This window comes from Tamandua tetradactyla, chromosome 6, assembly GCF_023851605.1.
Source record: "Tamandua tetradactyla isolate mTamTet1 chromosome 6, mTamTet1.pri, whole genome shotgun sequence".
Taxonomy (NCBI): Eukaryota; Metazoa; Chordata; class Mammalia; order Pilosa; family Myrmecophagidae; genus Tamandua; species Tamandua tetradactyla.
The window spans coordinates 738,026-759,194 of NC_135332.1; the positions used below are offsets into that span (position 1 = coordinate 738,026).

Here is a 21,169-nt window from a genome sequence, read left to right on the forward strand (position 1 = left end):
CAGGTTTAGGGAGATGATAGGAGGGCACCCAGCCCCCAGCTTGCGGCGTCAGGGCCAGAGGAGCTGGAACAAGATGCGGGAGACCTTCCCCTCCAAGACTGGGAATGGCCAGGAAAAGGGGGGAGCCCAGAGAGATGGCCAGCCCAAAGGGAGGCGAGCTAGTATCTGATGGCCAATCTGGCCCACCACTAATCACTGTCAACAAAGTTGTTTTTTTAATGCTTTTTAATTATGAAATATAACATATATACAAAGCAAAGAAAAAAAACCCATAGTTTTCAAAGCATTCTTCAAGTAGTCACAGGACAGATCTCAGTTTTCCTTCTAGCTGCTCCAGAACGCTGGAGGCCAGAAGGAATAAATACTGTTTTTTATCATCACAATTAGACTTCGATTTTTTTATTTGAATACAGCCATGCTCATTCATTTAGGTGTTGTCTACATGGCAATGGCAGAGTTGAGTAGTTGCTGCAAAGTCTGAACTATTTACTATCTGGTTCTTTACAGAAAAAAAAAAAATTGCCTCCCCCTGGCATAGACCATAGAGGAGAAACTGAGCCAGTGCTGGTATATAGTGAGAAAGATGCCAAAGGTGCCTGCTTCAGGTACTGTTCCAAACACATCACATGTACGGACTTAGCATTCACAAAAACTCTCTAAGTAGATGCTAGGTATGGCAGCTAGTCTCAGAGACAGCCCCATGAACCTTACCCTGGGGTCCACAGCCCAGGGCGGCCCCTCCCACCTTGAGGCTCGCGTCTACTAATCGAACAGGCTGGAAAGGAAGCTGGGCCAGTTCCAGGCCTGGCTTTGGAACCCTTGATGTTGGGGCCCCTGAGATGCCATGTAGGAGTCCATGTGCAGTGACCATGTGGAGAGGCCTTCTGGGAAGGAGAGGCCTTGAGAGTGCAGCAAGGGCAAGGAGCCAGCTGTCCCAGGCCCTGGGCTGGCCTCCAGATGACTCCAGCACAAGCCACCACCTGACTGTGCTTGCTTGGGGTGGGAGATGTTTGTTAGGCAGCAGTAGTCAGCTGAGACGGGGAATGCTAGTTGGATTATCCCAGTTTGTTCTGACCTCAATCTTTACCTTTTTTCCATCCTTCCTTAACCAGTGGTCCTCAAGCCTGCAAGGACATGAGAGCCACCTGAGGAGCTTGGAAAACTGCCAATCAAATTAGAATTTCTGGGAGTAAGATTTTTTAGTAATTGCCAGAGTTAATGCCTCCATGTGGCTGAGATGCAGAATCAGTGCTCCATCCTGTCCCCAAACTTGCCTAAAGTCAAGAAAAACAAGGCACACATTAAAAAACACAAATACAATCCATTCCTGAGCTCCAACAGAGATGCCAATTTGGGATTTCCATGGGAGGTCCTGGGAAACTACGTCTACTAAACACATTCCCCAAGTGAATCTTATGCAGCAAGTTTGGAAAACAGCCCTGGGAAGCCTGAGGTCAGGGGAAGAGGAGAAGGAAAAGGAGGAGGAGGAGGAGCTGGAAGAGGGCAGGAGGGAGGATGCCTGCTGTGCACGCTGGACAGTCCTCAGTCTGGAGACCTCCCTGGCAGTTGTTTAGAAAGTCAGACATAAGCCAGCCCCGCAGCCCTGCAGCCCCCTTTGGGGGTTCCCAGAAGGATCAAGTGCTATGTCCACAATAAGACGCAAGGACGTGCACGGCGGCTTTATCCGTATGGCAAGGGCGGGAGGCAGCCCTGATGGGTGCCGGGCCTGTGAAGGTCGGCACCGGGCCCCAGTAGGAATGCCGAGGCATGGATGCACTCACCACGCTGCACTCACAGGCACCGACGAGCGAAGGAAGCCAAACACCAGAGTGCAGGGCCTGCAGGATTCCACTTGCGTACAACTCAAGACCAGATAAGACGATGCTATCACGATAGAGAAAAAAGAGGGGTTACCTGGGGTGGCCGAGGTGAGGAGTTCTGTATATCCTGACCTGGGAGGGGATACTTGTGTGTGTGTGTGTCTGTGTAGTGTGCTATAATTCCATGTCGTAGCATGCTGGGAAGTCTTCCCACGGAGGCACCTGAATCCAGGAAACGGGAGTTACCTGGGTCCCATCCAAGGGGCCTTTTCTTGTTTGCTTGTCTGAGATACACATTATAGATAATAAAGTGAACACAACTTAACTGTACAGCTCTGCGAATGTTTCCTTACATGTGGTAAGCACTTAACCTTGTGCAAAGCACTGTTCGAGGCCCTGGAAAGGAGACCCACCTGTAAGACACAGGGCCTGTCTGCATGGGCTTTCTAATCTGGTGGGTGGATGGGCTGCAATACAAGGCAGGACAGTGCGCCTTCCCTCTTTCATTCGGCATGCATTTGTTGCGCACCTAACAGGAGCCAGGCCCTGGCTCTACGGCAGTGGCCAAGGCAGCTCTGCTCTCACGTGGCTTGTGGTCCAATCAAATTAGGGATCGCTGCACAGTGACCGGTGAACTCCAACGCCTTGCTCTCATGCCCCCTTGCTCTGCCTGCACCTCTTCCTGAGCTATCCTAGCAGTTTCCTGATGGACCCGGCTTCCAGTCTCGCCTCCTCTGACTCATTCTCCAGACCAACTGCCCTTATTTAAGTGCAAATCTAAAAAATGTGAAGTCCATGGCTCCCATTGCCCAGGCAGGCAGGCAGCTCTGGCGCAGGGTTGAACCCCCACTCACAGGGTCTGTAATTGTGACCCCAGGGGGCAAGTTCTTTGGAGATGAAATAATAACACCACCACCAATATCTAACTCTGAAGAGGTTGAGCTTTTTTTTTTTTTTTTTTTTGGCTTTTATAAAAGGGGATTTATTTAGTTAAAAATGTATAGTTCTTCAGAGGAAAGGCAGCTAACTTTCAACTGAGATTCTTTCTTACATGGGAAGGCACAGGGTAATCTCTGCTGGCTTTCTTTCCAGGCCTCTGGGTGATTCTTTTCTGCATTTCCAAAGGCCTGGGTTGAGCTGTGAGTGCTGAGATGAGGTATGCTGAGCTGTTTGGGCTGCCCTACGTTGAGCTCTCTTGTTTAAGCTACCAGCCAATTAAATCCAACCATTCATTGCAGCAGGCACACGGAGGTTGAGCTTTAATCTGTAATGGTGGATCTGTTCACCCAGCACGTGCTAAACCCTCAATTCCCACCCTGTCCAACCCTCCCAGCTGCTCTCTTAGTTCGGTGCTTCCCTCCCCCTTCTCCTCTCTGCCATCTAGTAACACTGAGGTGGCTTTGTTAACACAGTCTTCGGTTTCAAGCGCCTGAGCCTCTTTCTGCAACACCCTTGTTTCTTTTCCCGGCTGGATCTTGCTTGGCTTTCCAGTCTCAGCCCAGGCACCACCTCCTCCAGGGAGCCTTCCCTGAAGCCGCCCGTGGGCTTGGTGCATCTGGTCTGGGCCCCCATGGCACCCTGGCTCGAGCCTACTTACCTCCTGTCTCTACTTCTACCTGCTCCTCTGACTGGCTCAACCAGACTCTTTTTTTATGACCTCACTGCTGATCTCCCCAGTTAAGACACAAGCTGAACCGGGTCTACTGACCTCAGCAGAACATGCAGGGTATTTTCTGAAGGCAGATGGTCTTCGAGTGGCCGTGAAGCATTGGTAGGATTTCTTTCCATTAATCTTTTTAGTTTGTAATCACTTCAAATTTACAGGACAGTTACAAAAATAACACAAAACCCACATGACTAACTCCAACAACTTACCCCCCCCAGATACCCAGATCCACCAATTTTGACATTTTGCTACATTTGCTGTATTGTCTGTTCTACCTACAGATTTATCCATCCATCATCTATCCACCTATCCAGTCTACATATCTATTTATCCATCTATTTTCTAAATATTTGAGAGTTTGTTGCATACATCATTCTCCTTGAACACAAAACGTTCCATGTGCAATTACTGAGAAAAGGATGTTCACTTCTGCAACACCCTCCAATGCACTTATGGTTCAAGAAATTTAACACTGATATAAAACTTTCAGTCTATATCCCAATTTTTTCATGTCCCAATAATGTCCTTTTGAGTCTTTACTCCTCCAGGTCGAGGATCATGCATTGCATTTTATGTCATTGTCCCTTTAGTGACTGTTTTTTGTTTGTTTTGTTTTTGTTTTTTAATTCTGGTAACATACATACAACCTAAACCTTCCCATCTCAAGCAGTCCCAAGCACACCATTCTGTGGGTTTATCAAATTTACAATGTTGTGCTACCTCAGCCCATCCATCCACAGGCATTACTTTAAAAATTATTTTAAAATAAGTTGTGCGTGCACACAATACCAAATCCAAGAGCAACAAAAGGGCTTACAATGAAAATTAAAAGTAGGACGCCTCTTAATTGCCCGCCCCCACCCCCACCCCCCGTTTGCCACTGGGATCCGTTTCTGTATTCTATGCAGGCTAGACTGGGACCCTGCCACACGTACGTTTTTATTTTGCAAAAATTCAAACAGGAACAGCACAAGTCTTTGGCAAGACTCACTAGCCATGATTTTGCCACATTATGCTGGACATTTCACAGGCATTCTTCATCTGACCGGCACAGCCACCATCCGATCCTGTCGATTTATACGAGAGGCTGCCCGGGCGCAGAGCTGGGCAGGCCATGGGACTTGCCGAGGCCACACGGCCAATGGGGGTGGCGTGGGTGGGGGCACCCCCAGGTCTCGCAGGACTTTGGAGGGAAGGGCGCCCCACTTTAAGAGGCGGTCACCTCCCTGGGGTGGCCACAGATAGACGACGTGAGGAAGGCTCCCAGCACCTGACCTGGGGGCCTCTGCTCCTTCTCCCGCCCCCACCAGCTGCGGGCACGTCCCGGTCCAAGAACTCAGCCCCTAGGCTGCCAGCAGGCTGCACAGAGCTCCCAGCGCGCACCCAGCCCCTGTCGCCCCCTCTTCTCCTCCCGCCGCCTCCAGTCCCGCTCAGCCTCAAGCTATCTACTCAAACCCCCTCCCCCTCGCAAGCGCCCCTCATTTTCCGACGCAGGCGGCTCCCCTCTCTGGGCGCCTTCAACCTTCTCCACGCTCCAGGGCAGCCTTCCGCAGGCCGGGCCTCCGACGGGCGACGGGACACGGAGCGCAGCGGACTCCTCCTGCGGGCTGGGCCAGGAGCCCCAGCTCCCCAGACCTCCGCGCACCCCGCCAGGCGCCTCGCATCCTCCTCGGTGAAAAGGGGTTGACGACGGCCTCAGAGGCCACGCGCGCCTGGCACGAAGTTGGGGCTCAGTTAACGCGCCCGCGGCCGCGCGTGGGCAGGACCGCAGGGCGCCGGGGGCGGGGATGGAATGGGAGGCGGGCCGTGCCCCGCCCTCCTCCCCGCCCCACCACGCAGCCCCGCCCACGCCCCGCCCCGCTCGCCGCGGTCAGGACCAGCCGGCTGCGCGCGGGCCCACCAAGCCTGAACCCCCGGCGGCGCCCCGCCTTCCTGCGCCGGCTCAGGGAACCCTGCACGCCGCGGCGCCTAGTGCCCGCCCCCGCTGCCCATTGGTCGAGGCCTCCCTTTGTTAGCTGGAGCGCGCCTCCGCCATTGGCCCGCCGGGCTGCCGATCCTGCGGACCGCGCCCCGCCCCGCCCGCGCCCCTCCCCCGCCCGCCCGGGACCGCGCGAGTCGCTCGGCTCGCAGTCGCGGCGGGCGCGGGGCGCGAGGGGCAGTGGCGGCGGCGGCGGCGGCGGCGGCGGGAGCGTGCGGGCGGAGCGGCCGGAAAGGCCGGAGCGCGGGCAGCGGGCCGGGGCTGCCCCATGGGCCCGCGGAGGCCGGGCGGCGGCGGCGCGGGCAGACGCCGGGGGTTGCGTCTGTCGTGAGGGCTCCGGGCCCTGCCCGGGCGCGGCGCTGAGCGGCCACTCGCCCCTTCCGGCCGCCGCGCGCGGAGACGTGGGCCCGACCTCCCGGCCCGCCGCGGGGCCGCCCGAGCGCCGGGGCGCTGCGCGGGGCATGGGTCGGCGGGCCCGGCTGTGAGGGTGCGGCCGCCGGGGCAGGGCGACGGCGGCACCCGCTCTGACGTGCCCCCGGCCCGAGCCGGCCCGAGCCGGCCCGACCCCCGCCCGGCCCGGCCCGGGCGCCGTGCATGGTCCCGCGGCGGGCGGAGCGCCGCGCAGAGCGCGCCGGGCCGCAGGGCCTGCGCCGGGCCCCGGCCATGTCGGCGGCCAAGGAGAACCCGTGCAGGAAATTCCAGGCCAACATCTTCAACAAGAGCAAGTGTCAGAACTGCTTCAAGCCGCGCGAGTCGCACCTGCTCAACGACGAGGACTTGACCCAGGTAAGCGGGGCCCGGCCCGGCTCCTCCCGCTCGGCGTAGACTCGCCAGGGACCGCGACCCCCTCCCGGCGACGCAGACCTGCAGCCCCAGGCGGGCTGGGGGCGCGGCCGCATCCGAAGGCTCCCGCGAAGATGAAAAATGGGCGAAAAAAAAAATGCGCGAGTCCTGGGGCGCGGGGACCCAGACCGGGGTGGGTGAGAAGGGTGCAGATGAGCATGGGGACAAAGGGAAAATCCGCAAGTATGCCGAAAAATAACATCCTTTCTCGTTCCCATCTCCCGGCTGTGTGATTCATGCTTTGAGTGACTCAAAAATGCCTGATTTTTCTTAGGAACAGTGTGCTTCGGGCTCCCTTGCTGCTTCTGGGGTTCCCTCCGAGTCTGTTTTGGGGCATGAGCTGGACTTGTCCACCCAGAGCGGCCAAGGGGGCAGGAACGTCTCTGTCCCGTCAGGCCCCGCCTGCCCGTTCTCTAAGTCACAGGCTGCCAGCCCCGGGGTGGACTCCTGGGGCTGGGCGGGACGGCAAGGTCTTGGTCTTGAGCTTGAGCTGGAGCATCTGAGGTTGATGGGAGAGTGGTGAGCCCCTCTTTCCACCCTGCCCGCCCAGCTCCGAGCACTGGCCAGCGAGCTGGGACACCTGTGCATCCTGGGCAGGTCGGCTCTCTTCTCGGGCCTCTGTCAGATGGTGGACTCGGTGGCTCCCGCCCTCTCTGTTAAGGCAGGGGGTCCTGGGGCCCAGCCCCGAGAGTCTAACTCGGGAGCTGGGGACTGAGCCTTTTCAAGGGTCCAGAAGAGATGGAGCTGCACTCCTGCTGGCCTTGGGGAACCACTGCCCTGCCACTGCCTCTCGGAGGCCAGAGCATTCCAGGGTCCTCAAGCGCTGGGAGGACTCCGCAGCATGCAGAACTGGATTCCTTGGACTTCCCCAGCAAGCCTGATTTGCAGCTCCTGTGGGATCAGGTCTCCGTCCTCTCAGCCGTGGCTCGCGGTCATCTCCCTGAGTGGCTCTCCAGAGCCTGGAGTGCCCTTTGCCTCTCAGGCCAGGGCACCCTAGTTGTAGCTGTTCCTCCTGCTGCTTTGAAGTGGCCCCTCTGGCTGCCAGTCGTGCCCCTTAAGTTCACACAGTGTTTGACTTGTTCGCAGGACAGACCTGAGTAGGGTGGCTGGACAGCTTACCGCCCGGGGCAGGGCGCCTTCCTCTGAGGTCAGCTCAGCAGCTGCCAGGGGTAGAAGACTCCTCTCGCCTCAGACCAAGCGCTCGAGGGCGCCCAGTCACAAGGTGCTGAAACGAGAAAGGCCCGCGTGGAAAGCGTAGATTCAGCTTGTGGGTTGTTTATTCTACAGTGTAAGGGCCGCTTTCAAGGGAGGAGAGTTTGGCAGATGTGCCTGGCCGAGGCTTATTTTTAGTTTTGGCTGTCGCTTTCGGCTGGGTGACCTTGAGCAAGTCATTTTGCCTGTATATTTTCATTTCTTCGTTTATAAGGTGGGACTTGTGACCCCTGGCCCCCATCGTGGAGCTGTTGGGAAGAGCACGGAATGATGTATTAAACTTCCTTCTCTCACAGTCTAAAAACAAAGTCGACAGAATAGGTGCCTTTGGTTACAGAAGTTCCTGGGCTTGGCCAGGGGTGTTCTGAGTGAGCTTTGTCAGTTCCCAGTGGTCGTTCCAAACATGTCCAAAATTGGTAAAATATATGACTCCTCATGGCAGGGCTGCTTTCTATTCTTACACCCAGATGAACTAAAATGGAACCTTTGATGTCTGAGTTGAGTCTGTTAAAAAAAACTTGTTAAATCGGTTGATTATTAATTGGAATCGGGGGGTGGGGTAAATTTAAAATACTTTAGTTTCTTCACTGCAGCCAAAGTTGGATTGTGGGTTTTGGAACAGACCTGAGACCTCCAGGGCACAACTGGGATGGTAGTTTCTGAAGTAATGAGTGGGGCTATTTGTGCTGGGAGAGATTCACCCAGCCTTCCACCTCCTGGGATCTCCTCCTGGGAAGCAAAGAGGGAGACTCTGCCCAGCCTTCCACCCAGAGGGAGGAAGAGGGAGATTCGCCCAGCCTTCCACCTCCTAGGATCACCTCCTGGGAAGAAAAGAGGGAGACTCGGCCACTCTTGCAGCCTCCGTGCTGGCCGCATCCGGCCCTCCCCCGGCCTCACGCGTGTCCTTACGGCCCATTAGGAAGCCTCAGCCAATCGGTTCCCCCCAGCCTCCCCCCAGCCCCTGCTTCCTGCCGCCCCTCCCGCCACGAGCTTATTTTAGACCATCCAAGCTGGAAGATGTATCAGCGCTCATTTGGGCCACCCCCTCCTGAGCGCGTGAGGACCCTGGGGCCGGGGGGGGGGGGGGGGTGACAGCAAGTAGCAACGCTGCAGCAGGACTGGCTCTCACTCGGGAAGTCACCTTCCCAGGAGCAGATGTCTCTCCCAGCCTTCCGAATTGGGCTTTATTTCCTCAGCTGTGGTTTTTGTTTGTTTGTTTCTTCCTTAACGCGATACAGAAACGTCTTCTAGGGACAGGACCACAGCGTCAGACCTGGAAGGGACTTAGAAAGTGACTGATGTAACCACTTTCTTTTACCCTGAGAAGACTGAGCCCAGAGAAAGGAAGCGGTTTGCCCAGTGCAGGGAAGGAGCAGGATTCCTAAGCCACCACCTTCCCCCTGGCATGGTCTAGACTGGGCATGCCGCGGGCGCACCACAAGGACAGTAATGCCAGGGACCCTTCCTGGGGGTGCCCCAGCAGGGGCCTTGAGACCGCTGGCTTTGAGCAGCGGAGGTACCCACCCTCGCCCCTGGAATTCATAGGGCTCCAGTGCCAGTGAGAGCGGTGGTCACCTCACCCCCGGCCCAGGCCCGGTCTCCAGGCAGCACATGTCCTTCCAGCTCCCTCCCATGCGTTTCTGCATGTATGTCAGGACTTAGTATATAGTTAAACTTTTTTTGGAGCTTGAATTATGTGTATGTATTTGCTCTGCAACAAACTTTTTTCCTGCTTAGCGGTGTATGCCTTAGAGCTCCTGACGCTGCATGTGAGTGTATCCGAGTCCTTTTGCATGCTGCGCTGTTAGGTGAGCCATTGTTTGTTCCCTTACTGATGGACAGCAAGGTTATTTCCAGGTTTTGCCGTTATAAAAAGCAAATACTTCAGTGACATCTTTATAAATGCTTTTGGGTGTGTGTGAGTGCGTGCACGAATGCAAGTATTTCTCTGGGGCAGATACCTAAAAATAGAATGGCTGGGTTGACATCAGGCGCATAAAATTTTTTTTTACGGATACCGCCAAATGGCCTTCCAAACAAGGCTGTCTTGCCATCACCAAGACTGGATATTTTCAGATGATTTAATTGTTTAATAATTTCCTTGATTACCATTAAGGCTAAGGTTCTTTTCAGAGTGTTTGTTGAGTATTTCTTGTTTCTTCTGTGAATTGCCCGTTCCTGTAATTTGCCCGTTTTTCTCTTAGGTTAGTTGAACCTCCTATTGACTTGTAGGAGCTTTCCATGAATACTCTTGGTCAGGGGTCAGGGAGGAGATCTCTTGGGCTCTGCAGGCCGTGTGGTCTCTGCAGCGACTGTTCACCTCGCTGTCGCGGTGCAAACGCGTATGCGGCATGTAAGGTGATGGGTGTGGCTGCATTCCAATAAAACTTTATTCACAGAAACAGGCAGGATTGGCCTGTGGGCTGCTTTGCCAGCCTCCGTTGTCCATGGTAACCCGATGTCATATAGTGCGGGCATTTTCTTCCAGAGTCACCTGTCTTTCGACTTTCTCTCAGGTCACTCTTCTTCCTGTAGGGGTTTAAATATGAGTGCAGTTAGAGCTCTGCGTCTTCCTCTGTGGCTGGTGGTTTTAGTCTCGTGCTTGAGAAGGTCTTTCCAAGATGATAAAATTGTTTCTAGTATTTAATTCTTTTATAGTTATTTTTATGCTTACCCTTTTCATCCGTCAGATTTGTCCTTTAGGAAACTGATTCTGGCTGAAGGGGGTGATCTCGTGGAGGCTTTTGAAGTGACAGTCTCTCCAGGTAGCGCTGGTGGGGGTGGAGGCATCGGCAGGAACCAGGGATGGGATGTTGGCGGGTGATCAGAGGTGGGGGGTGAGCGTAACCTCTTGGTAGGTGGAAGGACCTTTAAGAGAGATTGAACATGACAGATCGGAGCAGACTGGAGCAGTGGGTCAACAGTAGTGTGGTCAGTTTTGATCTTGGGGGGATGGAGGTGCTGCTTGGATTTTTGGGTGGCATTTCTCAGCCTGGTAGGTAGTGGTTGTTTGGAGTTCGCAGGAGGGGTGGCGGGCAAGGGTGGGAATGGAGAGGGGGGTTGTCAGGCCCAGGGGAGTGGATGCAACCACTCAGGAGTCTGTGGGGTAAACAGGGAGAACAGGGAAGGGAAGAGCCCACATGTGACAGGTGGTGGGCAGGAGAGGGGCCTGGAGGGAGGCAGGGAGGAGGGCTAGCGGGGTTGGGGGTTGCTGGAGAAAGGGGCCTGGAGCCCAGGGTTCTTGGCGTTGGGTGCTGTTCCTGCCCATCTGCGTTCCCAGGGGTCCTGGTGGGTGTTGACCTGACGCAGTGTCTGAGTCTCCTGCCCACTTGTGACTTTAGGCGTCACATTTTGTGGAGAAGCAGTGAACTAAGGAGTCACTGCATTAGCACCTCAATTCCAGACCCGCTCTGCCCTGTCTTGTTGCTTGACTTTGACCGGACCTCTTCCCTTCCCGCGCCTCAGTGTTCTCGTCTGGAAGATGATCTCTTCCACAGCTTTTCCATTCCTCCTGGTTTGGTTCTGCTCTCGCTGTGCGTGTCACCCACCGCCCGTGGCTGCTGGGCCTTGGAGCTAGGAGCCGCAGCATGGAGGTGGGCCTGGAGCTGGGCCTTGGCAAATGGCTTCATCCTTGCCCGTTTGTCCCTGTGACATTTGTAGGAGGTCAGACCGTAGAACCGCCTTTATTTGACTCAGCACCTATCTCAGAAGCGGTGGGAACATTTCATGTGCACTCCTTTTTGGAAGGTTTGTGACTTATGTGTGAGCTGGTGGGTGTTTGCTGGAGGTGGTGGGGAGGTTGTCAAACTCCCAGACCTTACAGATGGCCAGTAAGCCCACGAAAGGACACTTACCATCGCTAGGCACCAGGGAAGTACGAATGAAAACCACAAGACACGATTCACACTCAGATGGCTGGAAAAAAACAAAAAGGAAAATAAATGTTGGCGAGAATGTGGAGAGATTGGAGCTCACCTACTACTGGGGATGCGTGGGGTGCAGCTGCTGGGAGAGAGAGTTTGATGGGTCCTCGGAAAGGGAGATGAAGCATTGCCGTGCACCCAGCTGCCCCTTCAGGGGTTGTGTATACTGTAGGTGTACGTGGACTCCGGAGAACCGAGAGCAGGGTCTGTACCCATGTGTTCATAGCAGCCATTCACAAGTACAGCAAAGTGGAAGCAGCCCCGTTGTCCACAGTGATGATAAACAGATTGGCATATCCAAACAATGGGATACTATTCAGCGATAAAAAGGAATGAAGTTCTGATATATGCTACACAGTGATGAACTTGAAAATATCCCAAGTAAAAGAAGCCAGACTCAAAAGGACAAATATTGTACGATTCCATTTATATGAAATATCCAGAATAGACAAATCCATAGAGACAGAAAGGGGTTGTGTGTAGAGGGGAAAGCATGGTGACTGCTTAGTGGGAACAGTTCTGTTGGTGGATGTTGAAAATGCTTTGGAACGAGATAGAGGTGGCAGTTGTTTGACGTTGTGGGTGTGGTGAACACCACTGCATTTGTTCACTTTAAAATGGTTAATTTTGTGTTGTGTGACTTTCACCTCAATGAAAACCATGAAGCAGAAGAATAAAAAGTTCCCGGCCTGCCCACCCATCCTGGTACCACCTAGAGCGGAAATCTTATTGTCTCTAGAGACTGGACCGGGGCGGCCAGTTTTTTCTCAACCTGCTAGATAATAAATATTTTAGGTTTTGTAGACCAACAGACAAAGTCGAGGAATTTATGTAGGTACTTACCCAGCCATTTAACAATTTAAAAACCACTCTTGTCTCCTGGCCTTCAAGAGACAACGTGGGAGCCGGGTTTGGCCAGGGGTGCAGTTTGCCTCCCTAGCTCCAGGCCAGCTCCTCCCGTAGGGTGACAGTGCGAGCTCCGTATGTAGCTTGTAAAGTTCAAGTTGCCACATTAAGAAGCAAAGGGAAGTAAGTGATGTTAATTTTAACTATATATTTAATCTAATATATCCAAAATACTCTCACATCAGAAGGTAAAGAAGGCATTCATTGTATATTTGACTCTTTTTTTACCCATTACCACTGAGACGGGCAGCTTCTTGGGGTCAATGGCCACGGCCCAGGACAGCAGCAAAGCCACCTGCTGAGCCCTGGGGCCAGCGGAAGAACTGGACAGGGAGGCCCTGCTTGCCGACAGGCCACGTGGGCCTTGGCAGGCTTTCCTGTGCGTGGGGGGTGGTCTGCAAGGGGGCCCGTGCTGGGAGGTTCCTGAAGAGTGGTTACCTTTGCACCTGAGACCCCCTGCTCATGTCCCATCTCCCCCTCCCTCCCGGCACCCCTGCTGGCTTGCCGAGGTTTCTTCTGTTCCCAGCACGTTGCCTCTGGTGATAGAGCCCTCTGCGTTTGTGTGCTTAGAATCTCTGCTCAGGGCTCTGACCGCCTCCCTGTGCAGGGGTGGGGTTTGGGGGCAGAGGACAGGCAGGTGCTGGCCAGAGCGGAGCTGGGCCTGTCCTAAGGGGTGAGTGGGGGGCCTGGAGGGCGGGTGCCGTTTCCCCTTCCCTTCCCCGAGGGCCTGGATACCAGCCTGGGTCCTCACGCAGCTCTTTGCATTTGTCATGGTTTTCCGATTATATCCTGATTGCTTTTCCCCAAGCTTTTTTTCCTGGCCATTTACTCGACCTTTCTGAGATTTCCTCTCACCACACGGGACTACAGACCCGTGTTCTCTTCTTGGCAAAGCCTGCAGGGTGTCCGTGGGAGTCCTTGGAGGTCTCCATGGCGAGTGTCTCCACTGGGAAGTGGGCACCTGCGTGGGTTTGCAAAGAGTGGTGTGCTGGCCGAGGGTGAGGGCATAGGTGCAGCCCCTCCAGTGCCCCACACCCTGTATGTGACCACTGTCCTGGGAGGGGTGCTGTCTGCCTCGCTGGGGGGGACGTGGCCTTCACTGGGCCCTAACCCTAACCCTGGGGCCCACGGCCTGATGCTCTGTAGCTAACTAAAGAAATGTGACTTGTTATGCTCACTGCAAATTGTTCCCAAGCTGCCCTTCAGTCCTGAAACCAAGGGAAAGGCCCTAGAGGGCAGGCACACCCTCAGTGCCCCAGCTTTCAATGCTGGCTGTATGGGAGAGAGGCATGGAACATGTCAGATGCCAGTTTGGAAGCATTTATCCTAAGAAAACTGGCTTTTCTTTTATCTTGTGAAGCTCACTGCCCTCTCCAAGCCTCGCCTTTCCCATGTGAAGTGACACAGTTGGACCAGGTTGGTGGTTTTCAAGCATTCGTGGAATTGTGGTGCCTTTACTCAAAGGAATTTCATACAGAAATGCCACATGTGAATCAGAAGAAATGACACTGGCCTGGGCTCGGTGGGCTCAGCGGGCTCAGCTTGGCCTCTGCTCCCTGGGACCCCACTGTGGGGCCTCCTGGATGGCTCTGCGGCATTTGGGGGGCAGGTTCGAAAGATCTGCCCCAGATTTTGTGGTTTCTCTGGCTCTTGGCAGCCTTGGGTTCTATGAAATTGTCCCTGGTGGTTTCTCAGCTGCCCTGGGCTGGAACCCCAGAGTTCCCAGCTCCACTGCGTCTGTCATATTACCGCTTTCTCTGAGGAAGAGGGAGCCCAGTGGGCTGATTTGCTGGCATTTTGTCTCTGGAGACTGGAACTGGAATCTTCCAAACCACCCGCTGGCTTTCTCAGTCAGGGTCATCCAAGTTCATATGAAGCTGCAGCCTATTTTTTTTGCCTGGCGCCGTCACCCTTTTGGCTCCTTCCTTCCTGTCCTCCAGCTTGGCTGGAGGGACAGCCCTGATACATGGGGCAGCTGGCCAGGGTCTCAGCGGATGGGCCTGTGCATGCCACCCTCTTCCTATAGCAGTTGGCGGAGGGCCTGCAGCCACAACCCCCGGCAGTCTTGAGAGGCCACGTGCAGGGCCGACGTGGGGTTTCACACGGGGACCGGGGTAGGTACGGCTTTACCGAGACTCCCAGGCCAGCCTTGGCCTTGACCTCGAAGCACGTTCCTCTTCCATAGCTTTTCCGCCGGGGTAGCTGCGAGGTAGGAACGCTGGAGGACTGAAGATAAATCAGAATTGTTTGCTGCACTCTGGCTCCTGGCTTAGGGAGGAGGGGCCTCCCAGGGTTGTGAGTGCTGTATTGTTGAGCTGGAGCAGGGAGGGGGGGATTGTCCCCAATCAGCAGATGGAAAAGCAGAGACCCCGAGAGGCTCAGTGACCTGCCGAGGTCACGAGCTGGCCAGCCGGGGATTTCCATAGTCCTGTTTGGCCTCCTGGTTTCTGATAGCAAGTGTTAACCTTTACTATCAGAAGCAGGCCCTCGCCCTGCCTTGGATTCCTTTGTTGCTGGGGTGTGGTGGGGAGAGTTCAGGGTCTTTTGCAGGTTGTAGCAAGGGTTCTAGAATCTCCTCTGCCTGGAGCATCCCACACCACCCTGGGCGGGCTGCTGGCTGGGAGCAGGGACTACACCTCTGCCACAGTCCTGAACAGGAAGCACTATTTTTTGCCCTGAGAGAAGAATTCAGAATCAGGAAATGGCTGTGTCCTTGATCTCTGTGTGTTCTAAAGGGCTGGCTTTAACCGGCCCGCCAGCCAGGGGCCGTGACACACTTTTCAGACATGGTTTCCTACTTCGTAATAGCGCTGGCCCACAGCCAAAGGGGCCAAGGAGAGGCGGGCAGCTGCTGGAGATCCCAGGGCCGCTGGTGGGTCTCCTGGTGTCACACCCAGAGCCCTCATGCTCGTGCCTGGCTGAGGGGCTGAGGGCACTCACGGCACTGCCACTTGGGGACACGCTGTAGCCAGAGACCTGATGTGATGCCTGCGTGTCATTTCAGCGGGAGCAGGTAGCAGCTGGAGTGGCGGAGAGCAGGGGGTTTCAGCTCAGGTGGGGCTTCAAGCTGGCCCCGTTCTCAGAGCTGGCTGTGTGGGCTCCTTGAGGCCCAGTGCCTGTGTCTGGAATTGGGATTGTAACAAGCCCATATCTCTGGTATCCCAGAGGTCGGTAGGAAAGGCTTGGGAGGGACTTAGCATGCTTTGGAGCCTGCAGGCTGGAACTAGTCCATGCATGGCTGCATGGTGAGTGGGGGTGTGCCCAGCATGGGGTGCAGCAGGGGCTGTGTGGAAGGCCGGCCTGCCCGCCTGCTCGGAAGCTGGCGCTCCACCCAGCCCTACTCACTCCCTCCTGCAGCCTTTACTAGGTCTGTCCGGCCAGCCTGGGCGGATGGCCTGATCAGCATACAGTGCAGCCAGCGCCCTGCCCCCTGTGGACCAGGGGGGAGTTAGGCTGGAGTGACTTTAGAGACCTTGCTTGGCTCCGAGCTTGTTGTATGGCCGAGGAAACGGGCCCAGAAAGGAGGTGGTTTCAGGGGAGAGATGGATCTCAGCGCCACCTCCAGATTCTTACCCCAGCCGTCTGCCTCCACCCCCTCCGCAGAGATTTCACCCACTCTGAGAGGAGTGAAGGGCACGCAGCCTGTCTGCTTGTTTAGGTTGGGTTTTCAGAACAAGCACTGTAAATATAAAGGTGGAACTGGTTTTAAGACTTTTTAGAGAATAGGAAAATGTGGGGGTGGGCTCCATTAGTTTAGAATCTCACATTGTAGGACCTGGGCTGCTCTGGTGAACTGCAGCCCCCTCCCAGCCCCTGTACCAAGCCTGGAGAAGTCTGCGAACCGCAGGCAGACCCATTTCCTCCATCGCGTCACGCCGAAGCATCTGGGGACCATTGACATGTTGGGAGAGGTTAAGGGAGGCTTTCGTTTTGTCCTGCTGCTTCCTGCAGTCGCTGGGAAGCAGAGTCCTTGTGCCAAGGGGCCTGGGCGAGACTGACCCAGAGAGAGTGCCGGTGCTGGGAGAACGGGGTTCCAGTCCAGAGGGCTGGCGGGTAGGAAGGCTGACTCTGGCCTGACCCAGCCCTTCGGTCACCAGTGCCGCATTGGTGTGGTGGCTACAGGGGGTCCTCGTGGCTTCGTGGCTCTTGGCCTGCAGCTTGTGAGAAGGCCAGCCTGGCTCTCACAGGAAGCCCCACCCTGTGGACCCCTGTCATCAGTAAGGAGCCTGGCTCCTGCAGAGCACCTTGGCACACCCACACCCCAGCCCTCCCTCCCAGCCCTCTGCCCAGCCTGGCTCAGCCTTCTGCTGCATGGAGGTTTTCCTATTCTCACATCACAGAAACTGTCGCCCGCTCCAGGGCTGCTTGGGGGGACTGGTATTAATAGCCAGTGAAAACTGCTGCGTGCCAGGTACACACTTTACGTCCATGAGCTCGTTTGGGTTCCCAGCAGCTTTGGGTGGTGGAGAGATAAGGCCCTCGAGGGGCTCGCCCACCCCAGGGCAGTGCGGTCCATGGTGGAGCTGCATCTTAAACCCAGGTGCAGTCCGACTCAAGCCGTTTCCACGCTGACCCACTTGGGGCCAGGGGGTTTCTGAACAGAACAGCTCTGGTGAGTGAGGTCTGTTGGCCCCTTACCTCCAGCAGCCGAAAGGGGTGTGCATGTATTGGGGAGGGTGGGGTTGGAGGACGCGATTGGGCTGAGCTTGTTTAGGTTTCCATCTTTTCTCCTTCCCTTCTCACTTATCTCTCTTTGGGAAGGACTGCTTTTTGAGGGGCCTGAATCTGTTCTGCAAAGCCGTGGCCTCAGAGAAGTATCCCCATGCATCCCCCTGCATTCTTCTCTCTACCACGATTGGCATTATGTTCCCAAAAGCCTGTGGCCATGGGCTGATTGTCAAGACCAAAAGGGGAAGAGGCGTTCTGAAATGCCACTCTCCCCTCCTCCTCCAGCTGTGTGTGTGTGGGCAGAAGCCAGAAGATGGGCTGGACTGGCAGAGCAAGCGTGTGGGCAGAGGGCTTGGAGGGGCAGCGGGCCGCGGAAGGTGGAGGGCGGCTCAGTAAGCTGGGCTCAGGAGCAGCCCATCCTGCCAGCTGTCAGCCTTGTACCCAAGAGGTGCCTGGAGGGGAGGGTGGTCTGCTGCCTCTTCCTTGGAGTCTCTGGTGGAAACCTGGGATCTGTTGAGATCCTGACTGCTGCTGCCACCATGAGCAGCTGTGATGTGCTGGCACTGGGCTGTGGCCAGACACAGGGTGGCTGAGCCTTGTGGGAGCCCAGCCCTCCTCTCTTCTGGCTTGTCTCATCTGAAGACCAGCCGAGCCACCAAGAGGCTTACATTTGGGCTGATTGTGTGTGTGTGTGTGTGTGCGCGCGTGCGCACACGCATACACAAGTGGGTATCCAGGCTCATGGAGGTCTGGAGACCTCAGTTCATTCCGAGTGTGAGAGGCCCAGGGCCCCTGCCAGGATGAGGCTTTGTCTGTCCTACTCCCCATGGTGTCCCCTTCTCACAGTGTAACGTGGCACTCTTTGACAGTGTGGGCAAAGCTTCCCTTGTCAAGGGCAGGGAGGAGGAGCTGTGCCTGCTGTGAGACCCCTGCCCCACCCTGCAGTCTTCACTGGCTCCTGAAGCACAGCCTCTGAGGAGCTTTGCACTTTGGAAACCACGAATTTACTATGACTCTTGCATCAACGTTTTAAAATATGATGACATATTTAATATAATAAGTGGCACCTGTGTGTAATAGAAATAAATCATCATAGTGAATTGGATGTCCCCGAACCTATTGTCGAACTTTAGAAACAGAACAGCGGCAGTTTCCCCAAAACACCCCCATGCCTGTCTCCACTGGTGTCGCCTCCCAGATGTGGCCGAGGCCCAGGCTGACTGGGGGCGAGCTGATGGGGACAGTGCACTGCCCCGAGGTGGTGGAAGTTAAGCTGCTCCCAAGGACATGGGACCAAAGCGCACTTCGACTGCTTCCCTGACCTGCAGGACCCAGCAGCACCCTGCGGTCTTGGCACTTGGGCACCGCGCACTGGGTGTTGTCCGGTGTCTAGCCCTTTGTAGGCCCTTCACTGGCCTTTGGGGTGGGTGCTACCTCTGCCACACTGGCCCTTTGTCCTGCCTCTCACCAAGGCAGCTTGCAGTTGTTGAGTGAAAGCGTTTCCTGCCCAGCTGGGTCTGGGAGTCTGTTTCAGGTCTGGACGGACGGCAGCGCGGTCACTGCCGATACGTGTGGTGTAAGGTGGAGCCTTTCAAGGCAGTGCTGCCGAGTCAAGAGGACTCTGGAGTGGAGAGGCATGGTGTGAAGGCGTGCTTGTGTTCCGGCTCACAGAGAGCCGGGGACTGGAATCAGCTGGAGCGGGTCAGAGCAAGGTGTGTTGGGGGGTCCGGAGGGCGTGTTGGGGGGCCTGTGTCTGGCTAGGCGGTTCTCAAAGTTGTGGGCTCTGGGACCCCTTTACATGCTTAATTACTGGGGCCTCCAAGGGCTTTACTGTAGCAGAAATTAAAACTGAGAAATTTAAAACACAGCCTATGACATGTTAACATAAATAATGAAAAATTATAAAAACACAATTTTTCCAAAGCCAGGGTGAATAGGTGGTTCAGTGGTAGAATGAACCGCCTTCCACTCAGGAGACCTGGGTTTGACTCGTGGACCATGCACTGAAACAAACAAACAAATATAACTTTTCCAAAGCAAAGAAATTTGAATGAGAAGAGCCATGTTAATTTACATTTTTGCAAATCTCTTCAACATCTGGCATAATAAAGGACAGCTGGATTCTCATGCCTTCTGCAGTTCTTCCAGTGCCACTCGCCATGAAGCCTCTGGAAAATTCTGTGCACTCGAAAGAATGAGAGCATGAAGGGTAGAGGATGTCGCAGTGTTCTTACAAGAAGAGCTGTGCCTCCCAGACGCCTGAGAGTGTCTCGAGGACTCGCCAGGCTGTGGACCACCAGCCTGTGTCTGCTGGAAGAGCCTGGGAGCCAAAGGCAGAACGCACGTCCCGGGTGGGGCGGCAGGGATGCGTGTCGGGTGCTGGGGGAGGCCTCAGGCAGGATGGGTTGGAAGGTCCAGGCTCTGGCACCCACTCGCACAGTTGGGGTGGCCCCTGCGCGGGCGGACGTCTCCTCGGCGGGCCTGCCCGTGGGTGGGCAGGGAGCGCCTTGGGACGCGCGGAGCGGGCTCCCCTACCCGCCTCCCTGGGGTTCCTGGGAGTCGGTGAGGAAGTCGCCCGAGGTCCCGCACATGTTAAGCATGCAAAGGTTAAAGGTTTAGCTTGTGATGAGGATAAAAACAAAAAAACACTGAGGAAGGTTTTATTCCGATTTTGCAGACAGGAGTCTGAGGCTTAGGGAAGGAGGTCGTTTACAGTTAACCTCCCTGCAGTGGTGGAAGCAGAGGGTCGAAGCAATTCAGATGCTTCAAGTTGGGAGCCTGGGCTGATGACAGAAGGGGTTACTGGTTGCCATTGGCTGAGGGTAGACTGACTAGGACAGCCGTGCCCTGATCTGGTGAGTGCAGGAAGGTTGCCATTCACCTGCGTCCACAGTTTCCTCTGTTGGCGAGAAGGCTAAGCTTGGTGGTTTCCAAGACCCTGCCCCATTTCCAGCTCTGAGCTGGGTTTCTGGACACGGCACTGGAGGTGTGGGGGTGGCCGTGGTGCGCTGTGGCGCTGAGGACTTGTTGGGAAGCCCCAGTGGAGAAGAGGTTTGGGTTGCCCCTGTCTTGAAGTGACTGCTGTGCCCTCCAGGGACATGGGTGTGGAGGGAATTACAGGGATTCGTGGAGGTCTCCTGGAGGCCTGGTCAACCCAGAATCTGCCTCAGAAAAACTCCCATCTTTCCTGTGGGGATGATGTACTCTTGGCCGTGGCCTGCCCCTTGTATTTGGTGTCTTAATGGGGTGGGAGGTGGTTGTTTTGGATGCGAGTCTTTTAGGTGCACCCCAGTTCTCATGCGACCCTGTGGCTCCCTCCTTGTCCTGCTGGACTCCCACTCTGCCCGGGTTCTCTTAGCTGGGGGGGCACCTGTGCACAGGCTTGAGGGGCTGCTTTTGAGGGGTTCGGCTGGATCTGCCTCACTTCCAGGCTGAGCTTGAGGGATCCTCTCGAGACCTGCCCTTCCTGCATCCCTCTGCCCTTTCTCCTTCCTGAGGCTTCTGAGCAGCTGATTGTCCAGACTTCGATGGATGGTGCTGTTTATTTCTTGGGTGTGTCTTAAAGGAGGGTTGTAGCCCGTTGGCGGATTCCCATACCAAGTGCTCACAGTGGCCTAAAAGCGGGTAACAGCCCAAATGCCCATCAGCTGGCACGTGGATAAACAAAAGGTGTTGTGTCCACACCGTGGAGTGCTGCTTGCCGTAGAGAGGAATGAAGTGCTGATGCCCCAACACCAATGAACTCCGAAAGCATTGGGCTGAGTGGAAGAAGCCAGACAGAAAAGGCCACCTGTAATTTAATTCCGCTTATGAAATGTCCAGAAGAGGCAAATCCATGGAGGCAGAAAGTGGGTTAGTGACTGCCAGGGTCTGGAGTGGGGGACTGGGGAGCAATGGCAAAAGGGCGTGGGGTCTCTTTTAGTGGTGATGAAAATCCTCTGAAATTGATTTTGGTGTTGGATGCATAACCTTTTTGAATATGCTAAAAACCCTCGAATTTACTTGTTAGTGATGAATTGTATGGTATGTTAATTGTGTCTCAATAAAGCTATTGAAAAAAAAATGACCACCACCTTGTTTTTGGTGCGTGCTGGCATTCAGGTTTCACCAGACCAGTAGTAGACACTTCACTTTGCCGCTCCCTGTCATTTCC

The 21,169-nt window shown here is 55.2% G+C and overlaps 1 protein-coding gene and 1 long non-coding RNA gene across 10 annotated transcripts in view; one reads left to right on the forward strand and one right to left on the reverse strand.

The window, feature by feature from the left end:
- Positions 1 to 275: 275 nt before the first annotated feature.
- On the reverse strand, positions 276 to 5,277 carry LOC143686910 (uncharacterized). 2 transcript variants are annotated; one of them, XR_013177291.1, is made up of 3 exons: positions 5,009 to 5,277; positions 1,782 to 1,884; positions 276 to 1,274 (listed from the first exon to the last, which is right to left on the reverse strand). It is a non-coding gene; the product is annotated as an uncharacterized LOC143686910 (long non-coding RNA). The 2 variants fall into 2 exon arrangements; XR_013177292.1 differs by lacking the exon at positions 5,009 to 5,277 and adding an exon at positions 3,529 to 4,337.
- An 817-nt stretch (positions 5,278 to 6,094) lies between these two features.
- Positions 6,095 to 21,169, forward strand: part of MPRIP (myosin phosphatase Rho interacting protein) — a 144,565-nt gene continuing 129,490 nt past the window's right edge. For all 8 annotated transcript variants that reach the window (XM_077163340.1, XM_077163347.1, XM_077163344.1 and 5 more), the window contains exon 1: positions 6,095 to 6,250. In XM_077163340.1, coding sequence (XP_077019455.1) covers positions 6,128 to 6,250 — 123 coding nt within the window. In that variant the 5' untranslated portion in view covers positions 6,095 to 6,127. The remainder of the gene's footprint in view (positions 6,251 to 21,169) is intronic.